Raw genomic sequence first — 24,433 nt, 5'->3', positions numbered from 1 at the left:
AATGGTCTCGGGGATCCAACCGGCTCATGGTAAGATCTTTTTCACGTAAATTACACGCTGATCAGGGCTGGTTTTCATACTCAACCAGCCGATCAATGAATGTGGCTGCTGAGGCGAACACGGTTATTGGTAATCAATAATCAGAAACAAAGTCGTCGTCGTCGTCCCCCCCCCCCCCCCCCCCCCCTCCAAGTGGTTTTTCAACTTACTCAACCTAGTTGGTTTGAATAAGGATGCATTGCAGAAAGGGCAATGAAAGTGCTAGCAGCATGTGGTACATCAATATTTGCCATTTTTAATGGTGATATGCATCTAGAAAAATAAAGGACATAATTGGTCAAATTGAACATTCTTATATGATTCCACAGACATAACTTTGCTCATCAAGACCACCTGACATACCCACATATAGCTCATAGTCTTATGCATATTGCTCATAGTTCATGTATAATACTGTATAATAGCTTAGACATGCATAGAATAGTCATGTATAATATTTCTGGCTGTACAATACTGCTGTATGCCTATAATACTGCTGTTCTTATCTAGTATACACATATTTACACATAATATTCACCATTCCTTATTTACCATCATACCCACATAGACTGTATAGCAAGAGTATACCGTTACCATATGTAAAGTAAGGCAATTGAAATATAACAGAACTTTAAACTAATGTTGGACTAACAATTAGTTTTGCAGGGCTGCAAGTCAATACTTAGGCTACGGTAGCTCAAGTTTACGTTGAAGTCAGTGCCATTAGTACACAATAATTATTATATACTCAATCCCTTGCGCCATCATAGTTAATTTTGTTGTCAAATTCTCCTATATTTATATTCCTTTTTAGTTATTCAAGTGTTAGTTATGCGCTAACGTTACTTACTTTCGATACTGTAAAACGAAGCTTCAGTTTAGGAACATTAAGGGATGCTCGATATTGGCTTTTTTACCGATACCGATATTGTCCAACTCTTAATTTCCGATACCGATATCAACCGATATCAACCGATATATGCAGGGTCCCCCCCCCCCCCCCCCCCAAAAACTGAATAATTTCAGGTAATTAACATTACATATCTCTTGTCGTGTAATTAACACAACATTATGCATACTTTGACAATAAATAAAATAATAATTTGTTCTTACTTGCTTGCATGGGTAAATAAATGTTAAATAAATGTAAAAAAAAAAAAAAAAAATTGTTTTGTTTGAAAACCGATACAGATATTTTCCGATATCACATTTTTATGCCAATATCGGCCGATAATATCGGACATCCCACATGAATGGCACTTGATATAATCTCAACTTTCCAATCTTCAAAATGTTGTATATTGTATAGTATATTTATACACACACACATATATATATATTGATCGATTTTTTTTCGTGCATGTGAAGAACGCACTCGTGTGAAGCTCAAATCATACCCACGAGGATTTCCATTTAACCATACTTTTTTTCATTAGCTATACTCCTCTCGACATATCATTGCACAAACGTACAAATCACGGAAAGAGTCTTGCATATTAATTAACGTTATATAATGTTAGTTTTCGGACTGTAAAAAGTGAGGGGGGACATGTCCCCCCTGTCCCTAGTGGAAATGTCGCCCCTGGCTGTATATATATATATATATAATGTATATTACAATGTATATATGTAATATCATGAAACAGCGTTCCTCTGACTGGGCGAGCTAAATGTGTATAAAAGAAACAAACACATGTTCAATCTGTCGCCAGAGGTATGAAGATGGGCTTGCATTGTCAAGCGATGTCTTGTGTGAAGCTGTGAAGTGCAGCACTCTCACACCACAGCCAGAAAGGAGACCTGTGACTCCGACATAAGGATAGTTTCTGTGCCTCTCTTGAATTGGCAAGTCTTTTTAAGTGCAGCGCTACGTCTCTCTCGCAATATATAGTCTACATGTGGTGAAAATAGCTGTGTATCTTTATTTTCTTTACATCTTTGTACAGACGACAGGAATACACATAAGCACACAGACTGTACATTGAAACACACTTCGGCGAACTTTGTCGAACATTTTAACACATTTTCACAAGAGTATAAACAGCAGAGCAGATACACGATCATACACAGTCATCAAATATTAAACTTTACACAATTCTTTATTGCCTATATTTATTGTAACATATACTATAACCAATAGGGCATACAAACCCTCATCTGCACCTTTGCTTATTTTTCTCTATATTCATAGTTAATTATATTAATACAAATGATATTGCCTATATTTATGTCTTTCTACTACTACCATGCCCATACTTGTACCTCCCCTCCCACCTTCCCCATGCTGGTATCAATAAAGGAATATCTTATCTTATATGATGGGGAAGAATAATTACTTCCAAATGAGAACAGGTAATCTTTTCAGATGAGAAGGAAGACATAACAGAGTATTCTGATATCCTCTATGCACCCCTTAACAATTGTGTGTATTGAGCTGTACTGTATTGTACCCATTCTGCAATCTGTTAATAACATTTTCAATGAATCAATGAATCAATGAATCAATGAATCAATGAATGAATCAATCAATCAATCAATCAATCAATCAATCAATCAATTCAATCAATCAATCAAACCCCAGCCCATCACACACGCTTGTCTGCATGTACTACTTTCATGTGCTACTTTAATTCCAGGCGGTGCTCGCCTCTGGCTATGTGCGAGGAGAACTCGTAGCGGTCCCGACTGCGGTGACCGCACATGTTGCACTCCAGGGGGTCCCGGAACCCATGGCAACCCATGTGGATGGTGAACATGACGTAGTCCAGGAAGATGACCCTGCAGTGACCACAGGGGTACATGGCACCGGGTAACACCCCTGTCTCCCCGTCCCCCCGCACCACCCGCAGCACCTCCAGGGGCGGCATGGGGAGCGCCTGGGTGTTGAGGTGGGGGAGTCCGTTGTGGGGGCTGGGACCCCCCAGCAGGTGTCCTAGGCCGTAGACGAGAGGCTGGGCGACCTGTGAACCGTCGCCGTGGAGTGAGTCCAAACCGGAGTGTCCCTGGGGTGAATGAGCCAGTCCTGGGTGTGGCAGGCCCAGCTTGTGACCATTGGTGAGCACCAGGGGGATGGGGTAGGCCGGGTGGGAGGGGGCGGGGTCAGGGTCTGGGCCTGTGAGGATGATTTGTTGCTGGTGGTGGTGATGGGGCTGGTGGTGAGTATCAAGGCCCGGGGAGCTCAGAGGCGGCTCCATCGCCTCTCTGCTGAAGCTCAGGTCCAGGCAGACACCATTGTCTCCTGTATCAGCCACACAGAGGAAACCAGCACTTAGGATGGAGTACATTTATATACAGGCCTCACACTAACCACACTTTATCCACCAACACAGCCACAGGAAGAGCACATACAGCAAACAACACGTTAAAAAGCAACACTTACCAGAGCAGGGTATCTGCAGGTTTCAACAACTTAAATATATTTATATATATATATATATATTTAATCTCCCAACCGCCGGGCTGCCCCACCAACATTTTTATACCTGTGCAAATCATACTTAAGACTTTTGAATACCTTTTAATTAAGGCCTTACATTGAGAATTATGAATTTAAGACTTTTTAATAATACTGTGGGGAAACATATGATATGCACTCTTACATGGCTCTTACTGACCTCCAGCAGAGACAACAAAGCATAATGTTCTGCTCCTTGAGCTGAGATGTTAAACCTGACCAGTGACCACGGACAGTGAAGACGACAGATGGACGAGACAAAAGGACGTTTAAAGCTGTAAAGGCATCTTATCAGCTCCTGACCCAGCAGCCAGGCTTCCTGCTGAGAGCACAGAATAGGTGCGAGAGGGGATAGCGCTGGGAGGAAGCAGGTGAGGGCCTCTCTGCTGCAGCTGCGACCACAGCAGTAAAAGGGGGGGGGGGGCACCTGCCCACGTTCCTCTCGCCCGTTCCTTCCCTATCTCTTCGCGGTCGCAGACACCACATCTCTTTTTCCTCTGTCGTCGTCATATTGAAAGATCTCACTTAATTTGTCGAGGTGATATAGATGCAGGGTTCCTTCTTCACCTCATTCACGCTCATTGTTTGCAAGCAGCGCAAGGCTCGATTCCGAAACTAAACACTACGTGTTGCCGAAGTGAGGTTTGTTTCACTAGAAGAGCTGTGTAGAAATGATCAGTCATTTACCGAAACTGATGGTGTGCATATGCTGAGTTTGAACTAAACCCTGAAACACAAGTGTTGCAAACCTATTAAACACTCTGATGCAGTGTGCTACTATGTTATGTAGGCGTACCATGTATACTATCATCACTATTACTGCTGACGTAATTGAATCCTGCCATTCCACTACTATTATCACTATTATCACTATGTTCTATGTTCATTACTGCTGCTATTATCTTTTCTGCCTGTCCCCCCTCCCCCATGCTGCTATGACACCTGAATGCCCCCAAGGGGATCAATAAAGGAAACTTGACTTGACATATTGCTGTTGTCTGATCAAAACCGTGTATCTAATTTTAGTGTTTAAGTTCTCCACGGCCCTTTATGCACCGACAACGAGTATCCATGAAACCCATTCAGAAACTAATGTGGAATAGTGAAAAAAAGACTGGGTGTTATTCTAAAAATAAGTTTATTTATTTAAATTCCTGAAAGACTTTTTGGAGGTGCAGGGTTTTGATCTGAAAGCAGTGATAGGTAAGTGTGCTGCTTGTGTGAGAGTGTGCAGGTGTTCATACATCTACATAACCTGGCTCCCATCCTTATGTGATTATTACCTATATTATGGTCAGCCATACCCACCTATTTTATAGTTCATGACACGCTGTGAATACAGGGCAGTGGTCTGCCACCCTATGGTGCGGTGCAGAATGTAAAGCCAGCGTTCGGCCCTGAATTCCTGTTTGTGTAAGAAATAGACAAGCAAATAGACAACGACAAATAGACAGACAGACAAATAGCTCAAACATATAACTTGACGTACTGTCTTTTCAAAGGAGCACAATCGGCATATAACTGTGATCATAAAAGCATAAACTAGCATGAATGCACGATCAAAGGCTTGTATGCATCAAGGAACATAAGCAACAACAGCAGCAGCAGCAGCAGCAGCAGCAGCAGCAACAACAAGGTTTAATGTATTTACCTAAAAGTTACTAAATGAATAAATAAAGCCAGATAACAGGTGTGCATTATCATACGAGACACAGTTAACACATATAATAAAACTTTAGCAATTAACTGAACAAAGATAAATCCAATAACACTATACTGCAACACCACCCCTCCATTCCCATTTCTTTTCAAGTCTGGTGCCTCCTGATAAGTAAGTGTATTTGTGCGGGTGTGTGTGGTGTATGTGCGTGTTGGACTTACCAGTAAACTTCTGTGGCATAGAGCTCTTGCGTTTGGCTACGTTGCTGGCCAGCCTGTCCAGTAGCAGAGCACGCTCAGTGCCCATCTGAGTACTGACTGTGTTACCGTCCTCTGTGTACGACGGAGAGAGAGAGAGTGAAGAGAGAGAGTGAAGAGAGAGAGGGAGGGAGAGAGAGAGAGACAGAAAGTGAGAGAGAGAAACAACTACCTCTTTATAATCAAGGTACAGTACGTGAGGAAAGCATGTGCTTTCACTGAGCAGCTGTCACTGAACCACGTACATTTGGAGTTGTGATCCGTTGCAAACACACGTTAAAGCGAGCCGATGCTACAGTATGAGGAACATGATATTAATTTGAGATAGCAAGTCCCCGTGACCTCACTTCCTATGGAGCCTGCTAGAGCGGGAGAAGAGACGGGGATGCGCTTCTACTTCCTCACCACCACGACCTGGCGTAAAAACGTAGAGCATTGGACTGCGAAGGCGGAGCATTGTTTATTCCGTGTTGCAACTGTCCTGTACGACAATTAGACAAAAGACATTGGATAGCGGTGGGGGAGACTATTGTCAGATGGCTTGGAGACACTTGTGCTACATCTCTTGACTTCCTCTTCGCTGGCACGGACACAAGAAATGGCCCTTAGCACAACGGCTCCAAACCACAGCACCCCCAACCTACATTTCTAATGAGGGGGTAACTGTCACAAGCTCATTTGTGTATTGATGCTTCAGAACAAAGGCAGAGGGGATTACATACAGCTTTACCTGCATGTTTACATTTACATTACATTTACATTTAGTCATTTAGCTGACGCTTTGATCCAAAGCGACTTACAAGTTCTGTACGACAAGTCATCAGGAAGGGCACAACTCTATCAGCTGAGTAACAATGTTCATCAAAGTGTTGAGTGCTACAGTGTAGGTTAGTTTATTAGGACAAGTGTAAGGTTAGTTAGGGTTAGATTTATAATATTTTTTTCTCATTTCAGATAATGGTTGAAGAAGTGCGTCTTTAGTCGACGGCAAAAGATTGGACGGGTTTCGGCTGTCCTAACTGGGGTGGGTAGTTCATTCCACAATTGTGGGGCAAGGACTGAGAATAGGCGGCTTCTCCTTGATGACCCTCCCGGAGCTCGCATAGGAGTGGGTCTGAGACGGCCAGAAAATGCAGAGCGTAGGGGTCTTGAGGGTGTGTAGTTAGAGACCATTGACCAGAGGTAGGCGGGAGCGGTTCCCTTTGCCACACGGTATGCCAGGTCGAGGGCTTTGAAGCGGATTCGTGCGGCAATGGGGAGCCAGTGCAGGTCCCTAAGAATGCATGATGCGTGTGCGCATCATGTGACATGTAACATACATTGATGTTTATACAAGACGCACGCGGGTCTACAAGTGTGTGTGTACTTGCACGATGTATGCGCATGCTTGATAGCAAGGCACGTTTGTGTGTCTGTAAGTGGTATATTTCTGTGTCTGTATTTAATATAACTGTGGTAGGTGTGAACATGAAGTAGAGACAGTGTTGTAGGACTCGAGTCCTGGACTGATTTTCAGGACTCATGACTCGACTTGGACTTGAGCAATGACTGCATTCGGACTCGGGAGGTGCAGACGAGGACTCTGACTTGTTAATTGATAAATAGTTTATTTATTTTGTATATTTTTTGTAATAGGCCCTAATCATTTGGCATAAGATATTGATGGCTAGTGCATTTGTTTGGCTATTATGTCACAAAGTAAATAAACTCCCTTTGAAATGGTGACCGCTGTGTCATTTATGTTTAATGTAGACCTTTTTTCTTTGACTGCCAGAGTGGAGTGGACTAAACCTTGATGACTTGGTCTCGGACTCGGTCTAGGGTAACAGGGACTCGACTCTGGCTCTTCTTTGGTGACTCGGACTCGAACACTGGTGACTCGAGACTCGACTCGGACTCGAGATTTAGTGACTCGAGTCACTCGACTACAACACTGTATACAAGACGCATGCGGGTCTACAAGTGTGTGTGTACCCGTGTATGCGCGATTGCGCGTGCTTGATACCGCGGCACGTTTGTGTGTCTGTAAGTGGTATATTTCCGTGTCTGTATTTAATATAACTGTGGTAGGTGTGAACATGAGGTGTGTGAAGGCTGCTCACCTCTCTCCGCGGGGCCCTTGCTCTGAATATACACATGGCACCTTTCTCTGTGCTCTTCCAGCGAGCTGCGCTGCTTGTAGCTGCGACCACAGTGGTTGCACTTGAAGGGCTTTTCCACTGCAGGCAGGAGTTTCAGTAAAGAAAAAGAAAAAAGAAGAAATCACACATTTAAAGCAAGTCAATTCATAGTAAAAGACCAGAAATGGATTCCATCAGTGTAGCTGATGGGTCACTGACAGCTAATTAGCCACGGTCATTCAGTACAAAACCAATGGGCTATGTACGAAACCGCTGACTCTGCATACTTTAAGAACACGCTAACATTTTTGGGAAATTAGCTTATTAGATAGCCAATGTTCAAGTTTCAAGTTTCTTTAATAGTTGTCATACAGAAGTACAGAATACTTTTGTACAAAATGCTTCTTACTGTTGCGCTCCAGAGACTGTGCATGACAAGATAAGTATGAAATAAAAACATAGTAAAAATTAGAAGTAAAAAAAAAGAGGTCACAGTGTTCAGTTTAGACATATGTACAATGTTCGTAGACGTAGTTACCATACAATATACAATACTGTGCAGTGTACTAATATACAATACTATATAGTGCAAGGCATAAATGGACGAGGTGCAGTTTAGGTACAATTCACAGTAGGTGTACGAGTTGTAGTGCAAATCCTTTATCAATAAATATAAAGTGTAAGTGTGTTTGTGTGATCTAAAGTGTGGAGAGTGGGTGCTGCAGTGTGTTGTTTGTTTGAGTGAGTGTGTGCGTGTGGGTGTGTGTGCTGTGTGCATTTGATGGTTGTTGCATAGTGATTATTGTTCGTTTAGCGATTATTGTTAGTTTAGCAGCCTGATGGCCTGGGGATAGAAGCTCCTTCTGAGTCTTTCTGTGCTCGCCATAAGACTCCGGTATCGCTTGCCTGACGGCAGCAGTTCAAAGAGGCAGTTGTTCGGGTGGCTCGAGTCCTTAATAATTCTCTTAGCCTTCCCCTTGCACCGCTTGTTGTAAATGTTCTGGAGGGTGGGAAGCCCCCCTCTAATTGTGCGTTCGGCTGAACGTGTCACTCTTTGTAGTCTGCTACGGTCTTGTGCAGTGCTATTCCCAAACCAGGAGGTGATGTTGCCGGTCAGGATGCTCTCTATTGTACATGAGTAGAAGTTCCTAAGGATCTTCTGACTGACTTGGAACTTCCTTAGGCGCCTGAGGAAGTAGAGGCGTTGTCGTGCCTTCTTCACAACACTGTCAATGTGTGTGGTCCATGTCAAGTCCTCGGATATGTGGGCTCCGAGGTACTTGAAACTGTTCACTCTCTCAACTGGTGCCCCGTCGATGCTGAGGGGGCTGTAGTCCTTGACCCCCGACCTCCTGAAGTCCACAATCATCTCTTTTGTTTTGCTGACGTTCAGGGAGAGGCAGTTCTCCTGACACCACTGTGACAGGTTCTCTACCTCTTCCAGGTAGGCCCTTTCGTCGTTGGCAGAGATCAGGCCCACCACTACTGTGTCATCAGCAAATTTGATGATGGTGTTGTTGTTCCGCTGTGCTACGCAGTCATGTGTGTACAGGGAGTAGAGGAGGGGGCTCAGAACACAGCCCTGGGGGGCCCCTATGTTGAGCGTGATGGATGAGGAGGTGCAGTTGCCGGCTCTTACCACCTGGGGTCTGCCCGTCAGGAAGTCCAGGACCCACTGGCACAGGTCATAGTTCAAGCCCAGGTCCCTGAGCTTGGCTATGAGTTTGGAGGGGACTATGGTATTGAATGCTGAGCTGTAGTCAATGAACAGCATTCTCACATAGCACATAGCAGTTTTCTCTCTGTGCGTTCACTCAGTAGAAAGCTATCTGGCTGCACGTTAGCCTAGCCATGTCCGCTTCCATTCATTGTGCTAAGCTAGGCTAAGATGCAGCCAGATAGCTGTCTACTGAACGCACAGAGAGGAAACTGGTATCTATCTTCTTGTCTCTCTCTGGAGAAGACGGTAAGCTAATTTCCCTAAATGTTGGCGTGTTCCTTTAAAGAACACTACATTTTAAGTGAATCGAGCGAACATAATGACAAATGTATTACATTAAGGATAGCGAGTATGCCATTCTGAACACAGCTCATTTAGGGCCATGCAAATTATTGTGCATAGTACAGTATGTGTGTGCAGGGAACTCAGTTCACGCAGGTGAACGGAAAACAAATCCATTCACACGTGCGAGGCGCTGCGCCTGTGTGATTGACAGGCGGCGTGCAGGTACCAGAGTGGGTGCGCAGGTGGCCACTCAAGGCGTCGCGGCGGCGGCAGGCGTAGCTGCACATGGGGCACTTGAAGGGCTTCTCCCCGGAGTGCAGTTTGATGTGGCGAAGCAGGTTTCCCTTCTGGGTGAAGGAGGCCCCGCACAGGGTGCAGTGGAAGGGCCTCTCGCCTGGTTGAAACAAAAACATGGGAGAAAAGCGTGGTAGCACTTACTACAGTATGATCAATGCAGTAGAATTACTCCAGACATTTGCCTAATTCAACGTTAAAGGATAACTTTGCTATTTTGGACCTTAGACCCTATTCGCATTCTGCCTACCTTGTACTTGACACACAGGGATCGGTCCAATATTGAGTTAGCTACAATTTTCTTGCAGGCTCTCACTGGGCTAAAATAGGCAATTGTAAATCCTTTGCAAAAACAACGATATGGGAAGCTCAGGGTGTATTCTTACAGATCTCAGTATGCTCTCCTGTGAAATGTATCCAACATGTTTACGTGTTGGAATGGCTTGGACATAAGCATTCCGGAGGTTTACAGTGTGTAGTGCGATCGGAAAAATAGTTGTTTCAAATGGAACTGTTGTTTTCAACATTCGGATTGCGATACATTTCACAGGAGAGCATACTGAGACCGGTAAGAATACAATGTATTGTAAACATTTATTGTTGTTTTTGCAATGGATTTACGATTGCCTATTGTAGTGAGAGCTTGCAAGGAAATGGTAGCTAGCTCAATACTGGACTCTATGGTGTCTATGTGTCAGGTACATAGTAGACAGACCGTGAATAGGGTCTATTGGTCTAATGTCCAAAATAGTGAAGTTATCCTTTAAATGACTGTACACGTAACACTGTGTTAAAGCTGGTATGACCTGAAATCTATATCATGGGGTATATTATCACATTTACTGTGATAAATATATATTTTTTTTTATCCACTTTTTCTCCTTTTCTATTTTTCTCCCATCCCAATTTCGTGTATCCAATTCTCCCCTCCCCTGTCTTGAACGTTGCTCGACTATGGTCGGTTGTAGAGAGGATAGAAGCCTTGCATCACGTGTGCCCTCCGGCACACGAGGAGGCAGCCTGTCACATCTTTTCGCCTGCCAGCGTGGACTCTCATTGGCGAGGTGTAACGCATGGGAGGCTCACACTACCCCTGCCATTTCCTGTGTCTGCTGTGCAGGCGTCTCCCAACCGACCTGTAGGGGTCGCTGTCCACAACGTCCAATCACCACCCATCGACTTCCACCCGCTGACTCTGCCAAATGAGCCAGTACGACGGCCGGCCCAAGCCGAGGGCAATGCTGTGACTGGGATTCGATACCGGAGTCTCTTGCATTGGTGACGAGCGCAATCTACGCTACGCCACCCAGCCGCCTACTGTGATCAATTATTATTATTATTTTCTTTTTTGCAATACAGCGAACAATCTCCATCACATCCCCTGTCAACATGTTTGTTGTGATTGTTTGTTGTATATTTGGTTGAATTAAAGCCAGGGGCACAAAATGAAACAACCTGTGCACTGGAATGCATGTACCTATAAGACATGGGCAACATGGGAGGCTACGTGGCGTAGTGGGCAAGGCGCTCGCCACGAAATGCTGGAGACTGACGAGCCCAGCGCTCCACATTTGCTTTCAGTTTAGCTGGTCGTCCGTACTAATACACATTGGCCGTATTAGGGGGTGGGAAACTGATGGGTGGGGATCGGGCGTTGTGGACAGCGACTCCTACAGGTCGGTTGGTGCGCCTGCGCAGTAGAATCAGGAAGTGTCGGGGGCAGCGTGAGCCTCCCACGCGTTACTCCTCGCCACTGAGAGATCGAGCTGCGCAGGTGAAAAGATGCGACTGCTGTTATCTCAAGTACCGGAGGGGACTTGTGCTATGTATGACTTAGTCCACATTGCAGCCGGCTTGTGGGAGGCAAGAAACAGCGTCCGTGACGGGGGAGGGTTGAATTGGATGATACGAAATTGGGATGGGAGAAAATATAGAAAATGGGAGAAAAAGTGGATAAAAAAAAAAGACATGGGCAACATAAGGTTGGTGAAGAAATTCACCAAAAGCCAGTATCAGTAAGTTCTTTGACATTACCCCTCAGCCCTACGTGAAGTGTCGACTTGATTGCTACAGTAAACAAGAGATATAACCCCCATTAAGTCTCACGTACTGACCGCGTATTATGACCAAAGAGGCTATTGCACCGCCACAAAGTACATCAAAGTTATACGTCATCGCACGACTAGCTGGGTCATTAGACGTCATGTGTCGCACAAGACACACAAGCGTTGACCTATAGTCGAAATGAGCCTTGAACTATCTACCCCGACGATCAACAACGGAGGGGTTGATTGCGTAACTGCTGTGGATTTGAGGTCAGGTGCCTGTGTTCCTGCAGCTCACCAGTGTGGCTCCGCTTGTGCACCAGCAGCACGTTGATGCTGACGCAGGAGAGGCCACAGATGTCACAGCTCAGCTTCGCCGCCGCCTGGCCGTACGAGGCCACCACTCCAGACGCGTAGGTCGCCGCTGCCGCTGTGTGGGCGTCCCGCAGGGCAGCGTTCTCGTAATGCGCATAATCCACGAGCGACAGGTCTTTTGGTTCAATCGGGGTGTCTCCCTCTTCGTCCCCCTCCTCGTCCATCACTTCTTCTTCTGCTTCATTGTCTTCATCCTCCTCCTCCTCCTCTGGCCTCTCTTCGCCAAATGCTTCCTCTGTCCCGTCCTCACTGACCTCCTCTCCCTCCTCCTTTGGCACGTGCTCCCTTTCCCCCTCTTCCTTGGAGGACTCTTTGTCCATCTCCATCTCTTCTCGTTCAGTGGTCATTGGCATTGTGTCTGGATGAGGGCGAGACAAAGAGTCTGTTTAGAGCAGCGTCTGGTGAATATACACTGAGCCCACAAATTCATAAAGGAATAAACTAGAAAGGTGCGCTCAGTAGAAAAAGTCTCCGCCAGGCGGCAGCCTACACACTGGGCGGGGCTTGAGTGTAGGGGCGGGACAAACATGGACCAATGAAAGCAGATCTCACCGCACTATTCCTATTACAATATTACTAGCACACTATTACATTATTACAAACTATTACATTATTAAACACTATTACACTATTACTAGCCTGGTGGAGATAAAAACTGACCTGGGTACAGTGGAATAGCCTAGTTAGTCTACATTGAATTTTGCAGACCAATCAATTAGTTGTGTGAAAATTGTGTTTCACACATTATTGTGTATCTGAAAATTATTGAAGTCATGCAGAGGGATCTCTTTATATCTTATGCTGATCGAAGACAAAAAGGTAGGACATTATTGAACACTGTTATGATGCCAGAGATGTGTTTTCCCACTAAATAACTTGGTTTGCAAGGGGCGACAGTGACTCAGGAGGTAGAGCAGTCGTCTGGTAATCCGGAGGTTCTTGGTTAGATTTTAGTTGAATTGAAGGTTTCCCTGGTCTCATGTTGGTGAAGAGTAGGGGAGTAATTGACCTATTCTCAAACCCCGCCCTCTTTTTTTTTTTTTTAATTAAAACAAAAAATGTATCCTCTTTTTCTCTGCCTGATTTTAAAATTTTTCTCCCCATCGCAATTTAGTCGTTATGCCAATTCCCCCCCTCCCCTACTGGTTGTTGTGCGCATGTTCCTCCTACTGGTCGGTACAAGGGAACCCTGAAGTCCACCACATGCTTCCTCCGACACATGTGGAGACAGCCAGTGGCTATTTTTTCACCTGGCAGCGAGGACTCTCATTGGTGAAGTGTAACGCGTGGGAGGTCATGCTGCCTTCACCATTTCCTGCCTTTCGCTGAGCAGGCGCCCAGACCTGACCTGTAGGCGTCGCTGTCCACAACGCCAGATTACCACCCACGACTTCCCTCCCCCTAACTTAGCCAAACGAGTTAGTATGACGACCGGCCCAAGCCGCAGGGCAATGCTGACTCCGGGAGTCGAGACCGCAGCCTCTTGCATTGGTGACGAGCGCAATCTCCGCTACGCCACCCGACCGCCCGCCCTCTTTTCTTGATCCTCCAATCACAACTGTTGCTTCCCTCCAAGCAACAGTTGTGACTGGAGGATCAAGAAAAGAGGGCAGGGTTTGAGATAGGTCAATCAGGACATGATTTGATTTGACACACTGAGTGCGCCATTCTATAATATCGTATTTTGAACAAAACTTGAATGAATACAATTTATAAAATATCTCCTTTCATTTTATAGGCATCAACTATCCAAAACAATGTCATGTACCGTATATGCTCATTTAAAACTGTTGTATTATTGTAGCATGTTATAGCCTAATAATATCGTCATGAATGTCTGATGTTCTCAGCGGTTTTGCTGGTATGATTACAAACTATTAATTTGAATTATTAAGACATAATTAATAAGTAATTGATGATGATGATGATGATGATGATGATGATGATGATGATGATGACGATGATGATGATGATGATGATGAGCTGACATCACAACCCATGTTTTTTTGTTTAAATTATGCATATTGTCACATTTGATATTGCGATATATTGTGGCACGATATATTGTCATACCCCTTAACCCAGGGGTCTCAAACTCAATTTACCTGGGGGCCGCTGGAGGTAGAGTCTGGGTGAGGCTGGGCCGCATCAAATATTCCACAAAAAAAGGGTTTCAAGTATTCCAAAAAAAAGTACAACTGATCCAATCTTCTCAATCTTTAGCAATAACATTTCGGAACATGAACAGTTCTTCAGAACATGAACGGTTCTTCAGAACATAGTGGTGTCAGTGGACTCATCCACAGCTATGGAAATGCACTGTGCATTTTTTTTATTCTATCACAAAGCTGTTTAATCAAATCACCAGCCAGTATTTCAGTTATTCTGGTTGCTGTGCGATCTGAGGGGGATTTGCTTTTGTTTGCCTTCAAACATGGTCTCCATCACTTCAGTCATACATTATTTTATTATGTATGCATCAGAGAGAGAGAGAATGGCTTCTTGCCACTGAGTGAGGACTTGGTATCGGCGAGTACACGTAAATTCTAGCCTCCGATCCCATGACGTCATTTATCTCCTGCGGAGAGTGAGGATTATAAAATGAACGTGTTTTAAAGTGTGTTTGTCATTTTAACAGCAGATACACTTTCTTAAATTCCATTCTCCCCGACAGAGCGTGTGACGGGGAGCTCGGACGGGATGTGTTTTGCTTGGTGTTATTATAGCATTAGCTGAAAAGCTAGCTAGTTGGAACAACATCCGCTTTAACGTTACATCAAATCAGATGATCGCCTGTCCTTTCTCCAGGACCTGACACTGTCCGTCTATCAACAATAATGCACCCACGGTGAATCGTATTTAAGTCAAGTAGCTACTGACTAGCGTTAGCTGACTAACGTTATTAAATGTCAATGTGAAAACCTTGCGGGGAAGACGAGCTAGGTCAGCTAGCTTAGCTTGACAACGGTACCGTGGCTAAAGTTGGTGCTATTCATAATCCAGCAATAATGGCTGCAGACCTGCAAGCAAAGTACAGCAAGTTCCAAGTGGATAAGAGTCTGAGGCGGAGTCTCAAAAGAGAATGTTGAATATTTATTTTGCATAGAAAATCACAACATTCGAACGTTACTACTAGCCAGAGCCTCTGCGACTGCTACTAGCTTACAGACCCTGGGTAGCGAGTGCAACACCGTCTAATGTCCGTGCGGATCATTGAAGTAGGGTATATCTGCAGTGCCGCAGCCCCATAAAACGTCCAACTCTCGCGCAACGACTCGGCAAACAGTTGCGCGCGGGCCACATTAACACTAAACTCCGCGAGTTTGAGACCCCTGCCTTAACCCTTTCACAACCACCAGGTTAACCTTCTGTAGTGTGGTTGTGAAAGGGTTAACCCTTTGTCGTGTGGCAGTGAAAGGGTTAACCTTCTGTAATGTCGCAGTGAAAGGGTTAACCCTTTGGTAGTGTGGTAGTGAAAGGGTTAAGAGTGGTTCATCGTGATCCTATAGGGGTTCATGAACCCCATTTAAAACTCCTCAACATACAGTATTAAAACAATGTCACTGTCATCAATGTGAAATCATCGTTTCTCTTCATTTCTAAATTCAAAAAGCCTTAACGTTTTCACACAACGAGAACAATAATGCTGTAAATACCGTATAATCGTACATATATTTATTCTTACCGTATATATATATATATATTAGGGCTGTCAGTTTATCGCGTTAATTAGATTAATTAATTACACAGCAAATTATCACGTATGAAAATTAACTCAAAATTAATTAAAAAATAAATAATTATTATTTTTATTTTGAATACATTTTTTGTAATACTTTTTTATCTCATTCATTCCATAAGAACGTAGAATAAACATTTACAAACTTTTTTTTTAAATGGTCCATTTGCATGTTCTTGGTATCTGATTCTAGGGACATCTATGGATCTCAGGGAATGTATTCCCAGTGTCAGAAATACTGTGTCTGTTACTAGGCTTGAGTAAATTGTAATGAACCAAATGAGAATATTAATTCAAATATAATTTTTTTGACTGTGAATAACACCATGCTAAAATTGACCAGACCTGAAAAATCTAAGCAAATGAATAAAGGGAAGATGATTAAACAGAAGGTTTTGTAGATACAGTACTGAATTCTGCCATCCGGACACATGCAATTTGAAATATGATTATAGAATATAAAATATGAGGCCTAAAATGGTTATGCGATTAAAATGCGATTAATTTGATTAATTAATTACAAATCCTGTAATTAATTAGATACATTTTTTTAATCGCCTGACAGCACTAATATATATATATCCATATCTGTCTGTACATACCTGTTAGATACTATATCTATACATATCCTTTACCTACTCTGACTAGTTACGCTGCTGGTCATGACTACTACCATATTGTCTTTATACCTGTATCACTGTACATTAATACTACAGCTCTGTACTTATATCTGATTAGCACTATTACTCAGTAGTACTAATTTATACCCAGTTTAATCACCTGCACATTGTATATTACTATTGCACTTTACTGTTACATTTGTACTCTGGTTGGATGCCAAACTTATTTTCATTGTACTGCTCTTGTGCTGTATAATGACAATTGATTTGAAGCTAAATTGAAGAATTAAACAAGACAGACAGGCAAAAGTTCCTAGTTTGCGCTCACTTCCAAATAAGGAGCTAAGTACGCTTGACTAAACTCCATAGGGTGATGCGCCAGACAGGCCGGTGACACAGACGTCTCTACTTCTACATTTGTATTTATGGTCTGATGGTTTTGATATTAACAACAACACGTCTCCAAGAACGTGGTTAATATGGGCCAACGCACAGAAAGTCAGAGAGAGACTTGAGAAGATGTGTGCCTGAGATAAGGGCAAGGCATTTCCTCTAAACACAGAGAAACTCAAACCGGGGCAGGAGAAGATGCTTCTCAAGCAGACGAGACCAATTCCTCGTCTCCTGCGTGAAAGAGATCTCTCAGACTGAACCTCTTGTACTGAGAGTTTAGTGAACAATCTGTCCTACGTTCTACATCATGAACCGTTTTTATCTTAAAATGCAAAAAAGAATATATATTCAGTATATATTTACAACATATTTTGAAATAACCAAATATAATCCATAACTGATACCACTACTGTACCTCCAAACACCACAATACATGGTTACATGGTTACCTACAATTGCAAAATTAAAGCCTAAATGAAAGCCAAAGTGTCCCAAGGTCTTGTAAAGATTATTTCCAAATATTTATAATGATCTTATGATACCGAACTGAATGAATCAGAAGATGAACACACAGTGGTATAGAATACATTGTGCTTGCAACTACTATATCATATTTCTGAAACCAATGCCGCCGACATCACACCTTTAGAGTGTTTGCTTGTCGAATAGTCACTCATGCCATACCCTGACTCCTACTCTGATCCCCACACCATACCCTTGTGTGTGTGTGTGTGTGTGTGTGTGTGTGTGTGTGTGTGTGTGTGTGTGTGTGTGTGTGTGTGTGTGTGTGTGTGTGTATGTATTTTTGATGCCATAGCTGTTGACACCCAGTGGTCCTGAGGTCTGCAGGCTTTTTAAGTCTTTTAGCTGAGTGTCAATCAACTTGATGTGCTCGACTCCATCCGGAGAGGAGTGCACTGTGGTCTCTGTGGTCGCTGATGATGGAGGCAAGAGGTGCTATGGAAACTTTCCACACACACATACACACACACACACACACACACACACACACACACACACACACACACACACACACACACACACACACACACACACACACACACACACACACACACACACACACACACAAAGACACAGACAGACACACACACACACACACGCACGCACGCACGCACGCACACACACACACACACACACACACATACACACACACACACACACACACACACACACACAGTACTTTTAGACTAAGAGATACATTCAGGTCTCAAGATATAAAAAATATTTATAAGATATAAGTATTTGGACATGGTTCTGAGCAAAGGTGTATTTTTGTGTGTATTGTACACCATATAGATATCTACTAAGTCTAGGCTATTTAAAAAATACCATGTACTGTATAATAATGTTTTCAGTGTCATGCCACCAGCACCCCCCCCCTCTCTCTCTCTCTCTCTCTCTCTCTCTCTCTCTCTCTCTCTCTCTCTCTCTCTCTCTCTCTCTCTCTCTCTCTCTCTCTCTCTCTCTCTCTCTCTCTCTCTCTCTCTCTCTCTCTCTCTCTCCAGGTGTGGCTGTGACTTTGTTCTTTCTCCTTTGTTCTTGTCTCCCTGACTACCCCGCCTGGGTTTTTTGGACGACTTTATTCCCATTTTTGTTTTCTTGTTTAGTTTACTCCAATTCCTAGAATTCCCCTGTTCCATATATTTTGTACGAATAAATGTACCTGCATTTGGGTTTTACTCCTCATTCTGTGTCTGCGTTTGGGTTCTGGCTCTTGAATACATGTTACAGTACGTTTCATCATACAGTGTGTGTGTGTGTGTGTGTGTGTGTGTGTGTGTGTGTGTGTGTGTGTGTGTGTGTGTGTGTGTGTGTGTGTGTGTGTGTGTGTGTGTGTGTGTGTGTGTGTGTGTCTGTGGATCAGTTTATCCAACACACCTTCAGAATCATCCATTCCATTGGCAATGAGTGGGTTAATGATGTCACCGTCCTCCCCTTGTAGCTCCACATGTGTCACTCCACTGCTAGCATCTGAGAAGAAGCATTTCATCATTTAGGCTCTTTGCAAATAAAATATTTCAGTGACTATTCGGTTTTAGCAGTGGTGGAAGAAATACACAGTTCCTTTACTTAAGTACAAGTAGAAATATGCAGATTAAATAGTACGCTGGTAAAGGTAAACGTCCTCCATTCACTACTTAAGTAAAAGTACAGTAGTATTTGATATTGAATGTACTTAAGTAAGTAAAAGTACACGTTCTTATGTGTATTCATGCAGCTTGGGAGCTTTCAAGCCTTGATCCACTGACCTCTAATGGTCATGTTAAAGTAGTATGTGGTCCAGTTAATGCTGGCTCTGATTAAAGGTTATGTTAAAGTGGTATGTGGTCCAGTTATGCTGGCTCTGATTACATCCTCTTGAAGTTGTCAGGTTTCAGAATTCCAAGTACATTATCTTCATAAATCTTTTTGCCACGTTTTGTCTTTTTCTTCAAGTAACTAGTAACTGATGGGCTCAGATAAATGTAGAACATTTCCTTTGCAGTGTAGTGGAGTAAAAGTACAAAGTTCCCTAAAATGAAAATACTATAGTAAAGTAAAGTACCTTTTTCAATAGGAAACATATAGCCTACAGCATAAACAGGTTTTGGTGATGATCAGATACTCACTTGTCATATCAGCCTCTAACAGATTCAATTCAGGTTGGTCCTTTGTGTTCATTGTGGTCTACAAATAATCACAATGTGACAGAACAATGAGAAGAATGAATGAATGAAAACTTTATTTAACAGATTGCAGAATGGGTACAATACAGTACGGCTCAATACACACAATTGTTAAGGGGATGCAGACCAGAGATAGACGTTTGTCTTGTTTACATCAGGGTCCCCCATTTTCAATTCATAGACATTTATGACATACACAACATACATGACATTTATGGCATAGGGACATACAGGTATTTAGTACTGATACATTTGTGACATAAACGGTATTCAAATATACAGCACTGTTACCCATAGTTCCTGACAGAGTATATACATATGATGGGTATACCGTCATATTAGTGAAAAATCTGCTCCCAAAACAAAACGAACATTTTCTTTGAGGGCTACAGTTTCCCCAACAATGATCTTTGACTTAAGGTAACCTCAGTGACTTTATTGAAAAGTGATATAATAGATTATTCAAATGCTGTTCACTTGTGTTGTTCCCAGAAAGCTGTAAATGCTGAATATGCTAAATGTGTTGTATTAGCATTGAACGTGTTTTGAAGCTGTTATTATATAATTATATAATATTGAAGAATATTTGTGGAACTCTGGAAGATTTTTGTGACTGGGGCCCTTTCACATTTTTTTTACAAGGTGCACTCTTTTCAATGTTTGATTTTGAAGTAATGCAAAAGTATTCAGATGAGATACAAAAAAGAAGGGTAATCCAATGGATTACGTTACTAATTACAACAATTGTCATGTAATCTATATTCAGTAACTGACATTTCAAAGTAATCTGACCCAATCATGGTTATTGGTTAGTTTATTGTAAAACAAAAGATGGCTGAAATCCCACGGCTGATCAACTGCTCAATGTACGCTAGCATTTAATTGAGCCTACTGAAAACCAAATGACGTTCTCTGCACACATGCATTTCCTGCCTGGTCTTGTAAAGTGAGCAAATGTGAAAGAGCCCTCCAAACTGTCACAGTGCTCCACTACCTGCAGCAGCCACTGTTTTGTCACAATAAACCAAGAAATAGTAGTCTATTAAAATGTGCCTATGCAGATATAATAAAAAATAAATAAAATTTTAATAAATTAACTGCAGGTCATAACGTCATTGTTACTATCAGTTTAGACAAATCGATTCAACACTCAACAGGGGCCTACTTAACTAAACATGTAGTTGTAAAAAGCGTGGCTTTATTACAACTAACAACTTTATTACTTACAACTAACAAACTAATACAGTAGCAGCATGTGTCAAAACAAGTTCACAACCAATATGCATAGTATAATTGACTTATAATTCAGAGATTAAAAAAGAAGAAAGAGAAAGAAAAAGAAAAAAATCCTTTACAAATGAATAGGGTTAAATTATCTCAAAATCATCTTACCTGCGTTTACTCAACACCTGCAATAGAACAACTCGCGCATGCAATTTAAAGATGCCTTCCTCTCCCGCCGTGAGATTCCCTTCTCCGCCACTGGAGCGTCTCGCTATGGAATATGGAATCTGCTGAAGCCAGCGTCATTGTGCTGCTGTCCCTTAAAGAAACAGCAGCGCGTTTCTTTCTCTTTTTTAACCAATGTTGAGCAACATATCACATTACACAGGCGAGGAGTGCCAACAGTCTAAACGGCTATTTAACGTTTTAGACATGGATTTCGACAATTTATTTTTATATTTTCAGTATAGCTGCCTTGCTAATAAACACGATTGAAATGCAAATCACATATAACATAGTCGACCTACGACCGATGGAATAAGCTGTTCACGGATGCCACCCTGTTCTATTTAGGGTATTATTACTCCATCTTGTGGCCAAAATGTGCTTGTTGATCTGCTTGTTCCATGTGGTGTGCTTGTTTTTATTTAGTTCTATGGTTCTTCCACCTTAGGAGCTGCCTCCCCCTGCAAACAAATCATCATAATTACCGTGACTGTAAGCAGCGTTGACCAATATCAACAGACTGGCTGCAATATTGGGTACGTTTATTTATTTATTTATTTATCTGCTTTCATTTTGATTTCATATTGGAGGTTCATAATCTATTTAGGAAAAGTATACAGTATGGTACATAGGTAAAGGTAGTGTAGATGTTGAGCTATTATTATTGGCAGTGAGGTTGTGAATTCACTGTGGACTCGGAGTCCTTTGGAAGTTTCTGAGTCCAACTTAACATAACACCTGTGATATCATCAGTGCACACTGTGAACTCTAGGTGATAATCACAGTAACACAAAACAATCACCAATAAAATATAGAACACATAGTTATGAACAATTTAGAATAACAAATTTATTTTTCAGTTTTATTGCCTATATGTCTTTCTATTATTGCCCTGCCCATACTTGTACCCCCCCCCCCCATGCTGATATGGCGCCCGAATTGCTTGGGATCAATAAAAGTAATATCTTATCTTGTAGTATGAATAGGTTTTATTTCCTATTCTTGAGACAGTCTGAAACTATGTATCAATCTGACCTTTTCAAACTTGACAACATAAACATTGTAATTGAGCTCAAGATTACTTCCTGTTGCAGTGTGTTGCTAATACTGTATAACAGGCAGCGGAGAGCAAAGCTGCTCTCCTAACGATGGAGCAGCACTGAAAGGGTCTGTAAGATACTCTGCATTTAGGTCATGAAAATTTATATCAGCTTAAAAAGGGTTATGCCTCAATTCCACAAATAAAACTGAGTTTAGGTGTGTTTACAGTACCTCCCACCACATCACTGGATTCCGGAATCCCAACCTGAGCTCGACATAAGAGCAACATGGCCACCCCGTGGATATGGTCAATGGCGTCATATGCAGCGTATTTGGTAAGTGGTTAAATTGGGTTGGATTCCCATCGCAAGCAGTGGCCAATGAAACACAGATTCTCATGCATTTTTGTGGTGATTACTTTATAATCCACGACAAGCAAGGTGTGTTTAATTATGTGTGTTTGGCTGCTAGTAGGAAACCCCTGCTAGTAAGAGGCCTCGGGGACAGTTCAGACACACACCCACAAACACACATGCACACACATGCACACACACACACACACACACACACGTGCACACACACACACACACGTGCACACACACACACACACACACACACACACAGACACACACAGACACACACACACACACACACACACACACACACACACACACACACACACACACACACACACACATGCACACGTATGCACACACACACGCACACACACTCACACACGCAGCTCATTATAGCAAGCAACCACCTACAAAGCATCATCATCACTAACCACTGTATAACCTGTCTCTCTCTCTCTCTCTCTCTCTCACTCACTCACTCACTCACTCTCTCTCTCTCTCACTCACTCACTCACTCACTCACTCACTCACTCACTCACTCACTCACTCACTCACTCACTCACTCACTCACTCACTCACTCACTCACACACACACACACAAACACACATGCACGCGTACACACACACACACACACACGTGCACACACACACACACACACACACACATGCACGCGTATGCACACACACACACACACACGCAGCTCATTATAGCAAGCAACCACCTACAAAGCATCATCATCACTAATCTCACACACACACACACACACACACACACACACACACACACACACACACACACACACACACCTCATAAAGGACACATGTCCTGCTTCGTTGCTGGTGCTGGCTACAGTGGGCTGGCTGGGAGAACAATAAACACCTCTACTAATTACTGCAAACCCACAACATGTCTACCCTCCCATTACTGCAAAAAGCATGTCAAATTGACCAGGTGGTGTAGTTATGCTTTCCAATATTTGACTTACATTGAACGTGAGCAGTTGAATTAAGTTATTCTATTAAAGAAATAAAGATTCAAGGTCAGATTTATTTATAGAGCACGTTTAAAAACAACCGAGGTTGACCAAAGTGCTGCACAATAGAAAGTACAGAAGTACTTACAGATGCAATACATGTAAATACAATACTAATACAAATACAACACAAGGTGCGCAATTTACACAAACAGAAATAGTACTGCAAACAATACTACACATTTAAGAATACAAATACCAGTGAGAAGCCAGTGAGAAGAGAGGAGTCTAAGACTTAAAATGATTACAAATAAATAAAAGATTGTTCTTCTTCACACACCTGGAGAGACCGCAGGTGGATGGGTCAGAGTGTAGGACGGTCAAGTCAGAGACACATAAACCACAACCAAACACCGGAAGGCTGGACATCAATATCTCACGGAACATTTGTTGCAGATCTATAAACACATCACCGACATGTGACACGATTGACCTATCTCAAACCCTTCCCTTTTTTCTCCATCCTCCAATTACAACCCACAGTGGGTTTACTGACAATACATAGCCCCCACCTGAGCGCCACACAGGCTTGTCTGCTGCCCACAACCCGGCTATGGCAGCCAGCCACCAGTCTCCGAGGAAAACAGTCAAAAGAAAGCACACACACGCACGCACACACTCACATACACACACACACCCACACACGTGCGCACACACACACACACACACACACACACACACACACACACACACACACACACATTACAATACACGCTGCGTTACCATGGTAAAACGGATGCAAAATAAGATTAGAAAAAGAACAGACATGTCCTGACAATACAAGCTCTCTTTGTATATAAAGCCATGAATCAAAGCCCTCAAGACCGGATGGAGTGCATATTATCTTTACACTCTCTGAACAACC

At 42.8% G+C, this 24,433-nt stretch overlaps 1 protein-coding gene across 1 annotated transcript; it reads right to left on the bottom strand.

The window, feature by feature from the left end:
* Window positions 1–1,945: 1,945 nt before the first annotated feature.
* LOC311231371 (zinc finger protein Aiolos-like) lies at window positions 1,946–23,913 on the bottom strand. The gene is made up of 9 exons (XM_084317940.1): window positions 23,849–23,913; window positions 21,081–21,183; window positions 19,632–19,689; window positions 18,901–18,993; window positions 12,173–12,607; window positions 9,762–9,929; window positions 7,513–7,629; window positions 5,375–5,485; window positions 1,946–3,277 (listed from the first exon to the last, which is right to left on the bottom strand). Exons 3-9 carry the CDS (start codon window positions 19,681–19,683, stop codon window positions 2,661–2,663), a joined length of 1,593 nt encoding a protein of 530 aa, XP_084174066.1. The 5' UTR covers window positions 19,684–19,689; window positions 21,081–21,183; window positions 23,849–23,913; the 3' UTR covers window positions 1,946–2,660.
* Window positions 23,914–24,433: the final 520 nt, after the last annotated feature.

The sequence above is a fragment of the Notolepis coatsorum genome (assembly GCF_963971535.1).
Source record: "Notolepis coatsorum genome assembly, chromosome: 7".
Classification (NCBI taxonomy): Eukaryota; Metazoa; Chordata; class Actinopteri; order Aulopiformes; family Paralepididae; genus Notolepis; species Notolepis coatsorum.
The sequence above is the reverse complement of the archived record's forward strand: the minus strand, read 5'-3'. Positions and strand labels throughout refer to the sequence as shown.